Genomic DNA, 12251 nt, shown 5'->3' with positions numbered 1-12251 from the left:
CAGTATTTCACAAAGCAGCAGCTTTTGGGGCCCCTGGGTATTTGCCTCATGATTTGCCTTCAGTTAGGTCAGTTTGTAATCTAGCCTTTATGCATTAATTTAATATGCATTAAAGTATGTTTAAAATGTCACATCCTGCATGACTGTTGAGCTTTCTAGACACAACATATGACAGATGTTATATTCATTTCAATTTCTAAATGAAAAAAAATCCTTTTACTCATGTTTCCAAGCCAGATCTTTTCCATGTCAGAAGTCAAGGTCAGTTCCAACCCTCTGTCGCAGGGGCCTCTTGTGGTCAGACAGCATTAGGTCATTTTGCAACCATCCTCCAAGGTTAGTAGGGCTTAGGCTCTGATACAATATCCCTCAACTTCTATTACATATTATCAATTACCAGTCTGTGTATATATATATATATTTGATGCCTTGAAAAACAGTTTCATGAGCAAATATGTGTCCCTACCCATAACATACAGATCATGTTTACTAACTTACAGTTAATACAACATATTTTATAAGTCCAACAGATCTAAAACAACAGCTCACCTCAAACCATTGGATTAAACAGATGGTTAAATGATGCAGATTTAGCAGTTCACCATAGGTGGCACTGAAGGCTGCAGCAACGTCAGAACCTTCCCTCTAATATTCCCTCAAACAGTTGTTCAACTCTGTCCACAAAAACAGAAATAGACAGGAAGGGTCCTTGAAATGAAGAAAGAAATGGCAGTCCTCCCCTCCACATCATCGATTTTTATTGTTCTAATGAAAAGAGGCTTTCCTGTCATAGTTTGACAGTTTTCAAAATAATTGTTTGGGTAGATCACCTAAGTACATAACAAAACAGGTTAAGTACATGAAAAAAATAATCTGATTTATATTACAATATACTATTTAACAATGTATTAAACACTTCATGTTGTCTGTTTAAACACTTAGGGTTATTTACGTAGTGCTGGAGGAGGTAAAATTAATGTTATCAAAAATATATTCATCATATCAAAATTCTATTTATAAAGATAATCAGATTTTTATTTTTTGTATAGCAAAGAGTTTGTAGGAAAAATTGGTGAATGAACAGAATATAACACTTATCTATAGATCCTCTAGAGGGAGCCCCACCCCATCAAATAACTCACCCCTGACCCTCTTTGTCACAAACACATCAAGAGACAAGAAATGTCTAAAATCAGGTGAATTTGCAGTTTTTATTGTCCTTTTAATAGTGAAGACAATTCACAGTTATGGGAAAAAAAACATTGTTATTGCCTTTATATTAAGACAAACAACACAGAATGATCTAAGGTGAACACAAGGCCTAGTAAAGTTAATCAGTGATAAAGTGCACTTCTCCCACGTCCTTCACGTAAGAGTGTTTATCTTCGTCCCAGCTGCTTCTTAAATGCCTTCAAGGACTTTGCCATCATTGGAGCAACTTCTGTAAGAACAATACAACTTTACAGATCTCAGTGAACATGAATTAGGTAAAGAAAAGGTGTAAAATAACTTGTTGTTATAGCTTTCATTTGAAGAACACCACTGGAGAAAAAAAAAAACATATAACATCTGAACAGGCCAATCAGACCAGTTTGGAAGACAACGTTACATCTACTATAGTCTCCGTTCAGCTCACTTGTTTTTTTGCGGGGGTCTTGAGTAGTGCTTCCCCCAGAACTGGAGCTGCTGGGCCTGCTGGGCTCATTACAACTCGGCCGCAATCTGTTGTCTTCAACCTTGACACTGGAAATTTAGGTAACAACAGCACAAGCATAATTTAATCAAGAGAATTATAAAAAAAACAATGCACAGAAATTTACAAAATGAGTCTCCATCAACCTCCAGATGTCAGCATTACACCACGGCTAGTGAGCATGACATCCCATGTTGCAACAGTTCACAACAAAAGGAGCCCAGGCCGTGTTCAACAAGAATAAAACCAGTTTATCCAGCACATTGCTCCAATTCCTGCCTTTGGCTTGGGTCACCCAAAAAGCATTTCAGCCACAAGTATGCAACAGGTTATGACTCTGCTGAGCTGCCGCCGTTGACTGGTTAATGTGTAGTTAAGGGCTTTTATTTAGAGGAGGAGCAGAGCGACCAGATTTCTCACCAGGTGTCCAGGCTTTACCAAAGATGAATTTAGAGCAATGCCCCAGTACGGCGCTTATTATTCTTCAGAATTAGGAAACAACTAAATTGCGTAATTTTCATGAACAAATTAACAGAGATCAGAACCTGTGTAGATATGTCTATATTTAGGATGCTGAACCCACCTGCACCTGGGCGGATGAGGCTGCTGACTAGCAGTTCCATGAATCTCCTGCTGAATTCGCACATCTCTCGGTGGCTTGGCAACAGTGTGAATAAATGCCATCTTCACCTGCCGACCTGGAGAAAAAAAACAGGGGTACAGGATGTATTTAGGACCAAAAATACTTTTCAATCTATATAAAATATTCACTTTACATGGTTTATTTTACAATGGATGTAGTTTTTTTTGACAGTGATCAGAATTAACTAGTCAACTGAAGATCAGTCAGCTTTAGTTTCAGTGAGAGCCACATTCTGTATGAAGCACACACCTTTAGGTTTAGTAGAATTTGCAGAAACAATGGTTTTTGTCAGTCTCTGCAGTTTCCTCTCCCTCTCCTCCGACAGCCTGACGTACATCTCCTTCCACGATTCATACTCCTGAAGTCTGGAGTGCTTGAAGTCCCTCTGACAGTGTTTACCCCATAAATGGTCTGTCACGCCAACGTAGATCTGTGGAAACAAACAGGTTACAGGGTTAATGGCAAACAATGTTGACAATCTCTACCCCAAAGTTCTATGGAGTTGTTTACTCAACTAGACACACACTCAGTGGCCACCGTAAATAATCCTGCTCAATGACAGTATCAGATCATAATCTACTACATTCCACACTGGAAAAAATTCACTAGGTCCAGATTTTCATTTGGATCTGCCTCAAATTTCAAAAAATTTAATATCAGTCCTCTTAACATGTCTTTTTCATCAAGATCCATGAATCAAAAATGTAGAAAGTGAAAAAAAGTGGTTTCCACCAGACCAGAGGAGATTATTCAAATGAGCCTTCCGATTAATAACCTATGGCAACAACATGCTATTCCATTTCAGTCAACCAGGCTGTGGTAATGCAGGAAACTATACAACAGATCTCAGTGAACATGAATTAGGTAACCAAAAACATGTAGAATAAAATTGTGCCGAATACTAATAACAAAGCATATTCAAAAGACAAAATGTTACACTAAAAGTAAGGAAATTTATTTTGGAGATGGACATAAAACACTGGAGGACTCGACCAATCAGGCATCTTCAGCTCTGCTAGCCCCACCCCAAAGGTTCTTCTACTTTTGTTAAGTACTAACCCCCAAGCATGGACTTTTTAGGGGGTTCAAATTATTTTCTGGAACATAATTTAGACCCTGCTCCCTGCGGCGGGGAAAAAAAGAATTCCTGCAAAGGTTCCTAGTTCCAGGAGAAAGTTCCTGCAGTGAAAATGCAGCTCTAAAATGGTTTCAGGAAAATGACAGTGACTTCAGTTTCCTTTACAATGGCTTGCACAGCCTCCAGCCCTGGGAGGGGTCTCAGCAGGTGTACCCAATAAAGTGCCCCCCACAAAATGTATTCATAAGTCACATTCTTACTGGGTTGCACTCCTCAATGCGTAGCAGCTGCTCCGGCATGCACCTCTCCAGCACCGGCTCGAGGATTTCAAACGGGACCCCGCCAGTTTCATGAAGCACTGTGAAGAGATCCCTGCACCTAAATACAAATCCAACAAACTGACAAAACATATCAGAGCCGTGCAGAGAGGGTTCTTTGGCCTTTACTCACTGCCAATATTGTTCTGGAGGGTGCGGATACACTGTTGGTACAAGCTCAGCATGGCTGGGAGGAAGACGGTCTTGGCGCCTGAGTACACTTGCATCTTCTTGTTGAGCCGCTGACCAGTGAACATGGCGGACTCCTCGGATACGTCACAGACATCCGACTCTTTCTCGACTTTGAGACAAAAAGAAGAAGTGTGAGGAACGAAATGAGAAAGTGTGAGAATAGAGGTGTATTTGTGCTGCTGACTCTACCTTTTATGTCAACGTAATCAACACAGGATGGCTTTTCGCATTCAGGCAGAGAAGCCGGTAAAGGGATGCTCATCAACTCCATGACAGAATCCTGAAATCTCTGAGATATGATTGATTATTAATCAATATTGATCAACACTCAAAAAAGCAAAACTTATGATCTTACTCAAATGTACCTGTTTCAGAGGACTACCATTTACAGATAATTTGAAAGGTTTAACATCAGGATGTTTCGTCGCCTCCTCTTTTACTTTATTCTTGAGTTTTTTGGACGGTTTCTTCGCTCCACATCGTTCTTTTTTCTTAGACACGTTCATGTCATAGTTCAAGAACGATTCGAAAGACTTGGAGGCCTCCTCTCGGTCGACGCGACCTCCCTCATCTTTGGGTTTCATTTTGGCCTTTTTGTTTTTTGAACATCCCTTATTCTCAGACTCTTGTTCGTGGTTGAGAGCAGGGTTCCGCTCTTTACTCGTTTTCTTCCTTTTTCTCTTCCGGGACTCTGAGCTCCTTGATATTCCTGAAGATTCGTCATCTCCAACATTGGTCAGTTTTAAAGCTTTTGAGTATTTGTCACTGGATTCAAATGAAAAAGATTCTTTGCTTTTCTTCTTTAATTTCTTATTTGGCTCCTTTTCTGAGCCAAATCTTCCACTGTCAGAATTGATTTTCAGTTTTTCCCTGGAATCAGACCTGGATTTCAGATGAGCCTCCTTTGGGTTTTTGTTGCCGTCTCTTGATTTTCTGTCTCTCTGATCATTTTTCTTGGAAGCAAAAGAATCATCCATTTCATCTGATTCAGTTTTCTTTTCCAAGACATCACTCTGGAAAATATGCTGCTTTACTTGTTCAGTTTTTGTTGGATTTTCCTTCTTTTTTCCTTTCTGCTCTTCACACCGTTGTTTCTCTTTCTTACTCCCCGTTTTGACGAAGGCTTCATCTGAAGAATCCTGACTCTTGCTGTGAGATGTTTCGCAGTTGTTGTTTAAATCCTCTGTTGTCAAAGCTCCAGCGTCCGGACACTTTTGGTCGTCCAGTTTGTCTTTCACAGAAAACACCTCTGACACATCTTCTGTGAGGCTGCATCAAGGGGATATATTCAATTTAAAATGTCAAACAAATACAAAACAATATAAAATAAATGCATAGATATAAATAGAAAGTTAAATACACGTCACCTTGTGCCCTCCTTAGTGGAGGTTGGAAGAAGTTTCTTCCAACCTCTAACTAACGACTTGGCAAGTTCTCCGGCCTTCTCATGTCTGCGCAAGGAGTTAACGATTTTCCCAATTCCAGTTTCCTACATGTAGGAACTGGGTCAGTGCAGTCAATGAAAATTGAATGTGTATAAATCAATTGAAAATTTGCAACATAGACTCACAGAAAGAACCTCTAGTGTGATATTCAAATCCTTGAGTTTCTGCAAGATTCTAAGAACCTAGAAAGAGAGTATCAACACATAAGTAACTAATATTTTAAATGCCGTTTCTAACATTTTTAAAAGTATTTGGCAAAACTTCATGTTTAATGTAGAAAAAGTTGCGAAATTGTGGAGGAAACCCGACAGGCCAAACATGGTGTTCCTGGTTTAGGATCCCCACAGTTGCTGATTTTGCATTCAGAGCAGAAGCTATGTATGGGAACCTCACACACCCACTTAGGCTGCTCCTTTTACTGCGAACTATAAATGGACAATGCAAGTACTGGTGGGTTAAGTCTCACTGTGCGGCTGAACAGGGCGTTCTCAAGCTGTACATTTGGATTTCTTAATTTAACTCTGCTTTCCTCTGACCACTTTAAAATATTGGCCGATTTCTATTGAACACCTAGAGTGAAAAGTGAATGAAAGAGGCCTGCAGAGAGTCACAGCCTGCAGGGGATATGATGGACGGTAGCCACAAGTTGAACAACTGGAGGAGCTGCCAATTTTAGCAGCAAGGCCTCTCCCCATTTAAACCCCCACAGTGAAGCAGCAGCACATGTCTGGGACTGAAACAGATCTGTCAGCCTGTGTCCTCATATTATCCTGGAGACCCCAGGAGCTAAGTGAAAATGGAAAACACTCAGAGGAGACATGTGTCCAACATGAGACCAGATGACTCTACACCAATGATTAGACCTGAAAACTAGAAGCACATTTTGTCTCAAGGCGGTGATTGGAGTATAGAGTTAATTCAAATGCTCAAATACTCAATCAGGCCTAATATTCATGATCACGTATTTTCTGTAACTTCTCCAAAGAATCGCGACATTAAACCAACTGTGTCCCAGAGGCTGCAGCTTCCTCCTCCTCCTCCTCCATGTGCATGTACCGTCGCAGACTCTGCTGTGTCCGCGAGCTGAAGTTTGAACCTCGTGACTTTCTTCACCACATCAGAGCTGCTGGCCATCACGGTAACTCACGTGCAGGCCGTCCACCCACAGAACCACACGCACACGTACACACACGTACACACACCGGGCAGCGCGCGCACGTTGATGACACGATTATTATGGGCGGAACCGGCGACAGAGATGATGGTTTGGAGATGATTCAACCATTCATGATGAACGTGAGGATGGGTCTTTCTATAAAAACACACACAACACGTGGGCACATGAACATGATGTTGCCACAGAATTCAAAACATCAATGAATTAAAAGAACCATGCAAAAATGTACTTAGATTCCTCATTGCAACATATAATAGGTAACTGATAATGATGATGATAATGATAATAATAATAGATGTATCCATAGCAGCCTGCTCACAGTGTTTAGCCCTTATTGTGTTTACATGGTAGGTAAAAGCCATTCTGTAAATTATGTTTTATAGTTATAGTAATGGGATATATGAAAAAAACTCTAATCCTTCAAATCAGAAGCAACAATCGGTATTAAAAGTGAAAAGATTTATGGATGGCACAGGGATTTTCTCCTAATGTGACACCACAGACCTTAAAAACAGTGAATGACCTTCAGTGCTCTAAGATATTCTGCCGAAAGTGAATGTATTCAAGGATTCACTGACATCTAATATGAGTTAAACGATATCAAATGCTTTAGACTTACATAGATGATGGGGACACTCTTGTGCTTCCTCAACTACAGAATTCACTTTTTTCTAAGTGGTTCTCAAACTGGAACGGGGTCCCCCAGGGAGGGCATGTAGAGCCACTACCAGTGGGGGGAGTGTGGATAACCAGGGGGAAACTTTTAAAAGTATATATGTTAAATCAATTTGATTTATGTAGAGACAACAAGAGACTGCTGATGCTATAGTGCTTGTGTTTATTTCACTAGAATTCAGCTTGAAATTAGTTGCCTTTTCTCTCAGGGTCTGGCTTCTGAAGGGAGGCATGACTTAGAATCACTGTCTTAGACTTGTGTGTGTCTTCTGCACAAAAAGCTTCAGGATGACATGATTAACTGTGCTGATAATGAAGTGGCTTAATTTAGATCATATATAGGGTCATGTCCAATCAAATAATAAGTCATATTATGAGGTATTTAATTTCATTTGAGAAGAGTACATATACAAAAAAGTTGTCTCATTCTATAAACTAAAACAAAACACTTCACCACCACTTTTTATAGCAAACAGTAGACGGCCGGATGTCGCCATATGCCATCTTGTAGGAAATAATTATCGAGCCTCCACAGTGTGTTGACATCATTGGAGGCTATAGTGGGACACTATATGTTGGGTGGGGGGTTGCATGGTCCCTGCCCTCTCTGCCACATGCATTTCACAAATCTTGATTGGCACTGGCCCCCCCAGAGGAGGAGTTAACTGCATGTCTCTTTCAGCTGAGGTGACTGCTGGTCTCTCTCTCCTGCTCCAGTAACTGGAGGCACAAGTTCCCTCTTCCCCAGCCTCAGCTTCAATTCTCAAGTAAGTGGAGATTTGTCCCATGATTGAACTGTGTGTGATAGTAGTATTGAAAAGACAACGTGGTGCTCAGTTTTTGTCAGTCAGCCTAAAATGGAAAAGTCTGGTGTTTTCTTGCTTACTTGGCCTGCGAAAGGTGAATAAATAGTTTGAAGCTGTTGACCTATCAGTAAAAACATTTGCTTTTACGCAGCTATGATGACAGGAGGCTTCATGTTTTTGGGTAGATGATTTGAGTGTTTTGGAACTTTCTTTCTCATGTAGATCGTTGATTTCGTATAATTATCCAGGATCAGCCTCAAACAAACAATAACACAACAAATGACGAAAAGAATATTGCTTGTTACTATGTTAATTTACACAGTCAAAGGACATGAGGCCTGCTGCTCATGTCTCAAAGTCTATAAAAGGAACGTCATGGCAGAGTCGTCCAGCGCTGCTATTCCTGGACATGCTGCTGATAAACTGTGACAGATGCAAAGAGTGGCATGTTGACGCATTCACTCTCTCACTCACTCCAGCTTCACCTGGTGCACATGACAGCGTCAGCGTAGTATCTAAAAAAATCCACTAGATGTAACTGTTCTTCTTAGATGCAACAAGTTTAATGTGGCAAAGAAAACAAAACACACGAGATGAAAGACCAAAGGAACTCAAGATTATGGCAAATGCATTGCTTAAGACATGAGATGATTCAATATGTCAGAGTAATATAGGCTATTTTAATGTACTTTATTTCCTTCTAAATTGCTAATAATTTGACCAAAGACTAAATAAGATCTACTGCATTATTTGCCAGAATAATTCACCTAAGTATAAACTTAATCTGTCTGATTTATATGACACATGTTTGTATCATCCTCAACTTGTGCTTTTCAGACAATATCTCACACGTTGTGTTTATATTTTCAGAAAGTCTGGGCTGTGTTCTGCTGCTACAGCCATGGCACCCAAAAAGAGCAAGACCACCAAGAAAAGTAAAGGAGACATAAATGAAATGACCATCATGGTTGAGGACAGCCCCATCAACAAGATCAACGGGTTAAATACTCTGTTGGAAGGAGGAAACGGTTTCAGCTGCATCTCAACTGAAGTCACTGACTCAGTGTACGCCCCGAATCTCCTGGAGGGCCTGAGCAGCATGAGGCAAGAGAGCTTCCTCTGCGATCTGACAGTAGCCACCAAGTCCAAGTCATTCGACGTGCACAAGGTCATCATGGCCTCCTGCAGCGAGTACATTCGAAACATTCTGAAGAAGGACTCCACCCTCCAGAAGATCGACCTGACTGACCTCTCACCGGTCGGCCTCGCCACTGCCATTACGTATGCATACTCCGGAAAGCTGACCCTGTCACTCTACAGCATCGGCAGCACGATCGCCGCCGCCAACCTGCTGCAGATCGGCACCCTGGTGAAAATGTGCAGCGACTTCCTCATCCAGGAGCTCAGCGTGGAGAATTGCATGTACGTGGCCAATATTGCAGACGCCTACAGTCTCAAAGAAACCAAGGAGGCCTCCCAGAAGTTCATGCGGGAGAACTTCATTGAGTTCTCCGAGATGGAGCAGTTCCTGAAGCTCACCTACGAGCAGATCAGCGACTTCCTCTCAGACGACTCCCTGCACTTGCCCTCCGAAATCACGGCTTTCCAGATCGCCATGAAGTGGTTGGACTTTGACGAGAAGAGGCTGAAGTACGCAGCAGATCTCCTGACCCACATCCGCTTCGGCACCATCTCTGCCCAAGACCTGGTGAATCACGTCCAGAGCGTGCCCAGGATGATGCAAGACTCTGAGTGCCACCGTCTCCTTGTTGATGCCATGAATTACCATCTGCTGCCATACCAACAGAACATCCTCCAGTCACGCAGAACAAAGGTCCGCGGAGGCCTCAAGGTGATTCTCACAGTTGGCGGACGTCCTGCCCTGACAGAGAAATCTCTCAGCAAAGATGTCCTCTATAGAGATGCAGATAACGTGTGGAATAAGTTTACAGAGATGCCGGCAAAGAGCTTTAACCAGTGTGTGGCAGTCTTGGATGGTTTCCTGTATGTGGCAGGTGGCGAGGACCAGAATGATGCAAGGAACCAGGCTAAACATGCTGTCAGCAACTTCTGCAGGTAAGAACCAAAGATTTAAAATCAACATTTGTCATATTATTTAACATAGGGTTTGAGTATAACCTTAAATGTCCCCTCATGTTCTTTAGATATGACCCCCGCTTCAACAATTGGATTCACTTGAGCAGCATGATCCAAAAGCGCACCCACTTCAGCCTTAACACCTTCAATGGCCTCTTGTTTGCCATCGGAGGGCGAAATTCTGATGGCGTTCAGGCCTCTGTGGAATGCTATGTGCCCTCCTCCAACCAGTGGCAGATGAAAGCTCCCATGGATGTGCCCCGCTGCTGTCATGCCAGCTCCGTCATCATTGGAAAGATCCTTGTGTCCGGAGGGTACATCAACAACGCCTACTCCAGGGCTGTGTGCTCGTATGACCCCTCCACCGACACCTGGTACGATAAGACCAGCCTCAGCACACCTCGAGGTTGGCACTGCGGTGCCACCGTGGGAGACCGGGCCTACGTCATTGGCGGCAGCCAGCTGGGAGGCCGCGGGGAGAGGGTGGATGTCCTTGCCGTCGAATCTTTCAACCCTCACAGTGGCCAGTGGAGCTACTGCACACCCCTGCACACGGGGGTGAGCACGGCAGGTATTTCCATTTTGAACAACAAGGTTTATCTCCTCGGAGGTTGGAACGAGGGCGAGAAGAAATACAAGAAATGCATTCAGGTTTTCAACCCCGACCTCAATGAATGGACTGATGACGATGAATTGCCGGAAGCCACGGTCGGTATTTCATGCTGTGTCCTGATCATGCCCACACGGAAAACACGAGAGTCCAGAGCCAGTTCAGTTTCATCTGCACCCGTCAGTATATAAGAGCTGAATTGATAGTGATGATGTAGTTTACATGTCTACAGGTCTCCAGGTCTCCAGCTTGTCTGTTGCAGGAAGCTTAGTTCTCAACTATAACAACAGCCACTTTTTTGGGACTAAGATTATCAGTTGAAATGGGCATCAACTTTTATGATGACAAAAATGAAAAAAATGTTTAAAAAAATGCAAATTTGGGAACATGGCCTTGTAAAAAAATGAAAAGAAAAATGTAAAAATAATTTTATTGAAGCAAAATGAAGCCGGTGTTGGCAAAGACAATAAAAAATACTTTAAATGTTATGTTGCATTTATTTTGCATCATTAGGGTCAGATGATGTTTATGATAGAGAAAACTCTGCATAGTTATATGTGTCAATTTCATTCGTTTTAGACAGAAGTTTCATTTTGGGGCCAATTCAGTTGGGATAGTTTCATTAGCCCTTTTCTAAACATATTTTATATGAAAAGGTATAAAATACAAAATCTGTGACACAACTGTCTTTTTTACCCAGTACTATGGAAATAACACCCCTGGATTTTGTGACAGCCCAGGTTATGGTGACTACAGCCACTATGATTCTCAGATACTTGAACAGAACAGTGAACGTCAGAAAGCTGGAGCTGTGTGTCGGCAGTGTCACCTACCAGGAGTAGGCGACCGTGACGAGTGTTCAAACACACCACGCAGTGTTCAGTAGTCTTGTGTGCAGTTGTGAAGGAAACAGATTCTCTCGGGAAGATGTCGGCGTGATGAGGGTTGAATGGGCATGGATGTGACAGTCATAATGAATAAACTATTTTGTAAAAAAGAAAACGAAAAATATGACTTGTGAGTGACGCTGTCAGCCTGAGCTCTCCTGGAAGTCAATGCGCATGAATTCCTTGACTGCTCATGTCTTTTCTTTTCTTTTTGTTTGCTATTAAATTAAATTTTAAATTAAAGAAATGAAGTGTATACGCTACTTTGAGCTGTGGTCATTTATTATATTCATTTCTATGCATTTTTTAAATAATTTGAGACTTTAAAAAATATGTATTTACTGAAAGTGATGCTTTTACTTAAAAAAATAAAGTCACTCTTATTTTTGGCTCAATTTTAATTTTAATTCATGTGCATCTGCCTATTTGGGTGCTTTTGTGTTCATGCTTGGGACATTCCTGAAAGGCCATAGTGTACTTTATATTGGAATGTGGCTTGAGAACATTGAGGATTTAGGGTCAACAGGTTTACTCCGAGTTCACTTCAGTGCAGACGTGGGCGATCAGAGGGGTGAGGCCTTTTCGAGGGTTACATTTCTGTCTCACATTTGAATAGTGAGCCATGTCCTTT

At 41.8% G+C, this 12251-nt stretch overlaps 2 protein-coding genes across 5 annotated transcripts; one reads left to right on the top strand and one right to left on the bottom strand.

Moving 5' to 3' along the window:
* Positions 1–1192: 1192 nt before the first annotated feature.
* Positions 1193–6576, bottom strand: eloal (elongin A, like). Of its 4 annotated transcripts, none has more exons than XM_034609616.1 (11): positions 6425–6576; positions 5494–5550; positions 5291–5412; positions 4289–5192; positions 4113–4212; positions 3865–4032; positions 3675–3772; positions 2586–2766; positions 2277–2391; positions 1637–1743; positions 1193–1441 (listed from the first exon to the last, which is right to left on the bottom strand). In XM_034609616.1, exons 1-11 carry the CDS (start codon positions 6500–6502, stop codon positions 1380–1382), a joined length of 1992 nt encoding a protein of 663 aa, XP_034465507.1. In that variant the 5' UTR covers positions 6503–6576; the 3' UTR covers positions 1193–1379. The 4 variants fall into 4 exon arrangements, with proteins under 4 accessions (XP_034465507.1, XP_034465508.1, XP_034465505.1 ...); XM_034609617.1 differs by having other exon boundaries at positions 5503–5550; XM_034609614.1 differs by having other exon boundaries at positions 6374–6558.
* A 1276-nt stretch (positions 6577–7852) lies between these two features.
* Positions 7853–11883, top strand: klhl31 (kelch-like family member 31). The gene is made up of 3 exons (XM_034609619.1): positions 7853–7987; positions 8897–10102; positions 10192–11883. The coding sequence occupies exons 2-3, from the start codon at positions 8928–8930 to the stop codon at positions 10922–10924; spliced, it is 1908 nt and encodes a 635-aa protein (XP_034465510.1). The 5' UTR covers positions 7853–7987; positions 8897–8927; the 3' UTR covers positions 10925–11883.
* The last annotated feature ends 368 nt before the right edge of the window (positions 11884–12251 follow it).

This window comes from Hippoglossus hippoglossus, chromosome 15 (assembly GCF_009819705.1).
Source record: "Hippoglossus hippoglossus isolate fHipHip1 chromosome 15, fHipHip1.pri, whole genome shotgun sequence".
Taxonomy (NCBI): Eukaryota; Metazoa; Chordata; class Actinopteri; order Pleuronectiformes; family Pleuronectidae; genus Hippoglossus; species Hippoglossus hippoglossus.
Note: the sequence above shows the minus strand (reverse complement) of the source record. Positions and strands in the feature narration are given on the sequence as shown.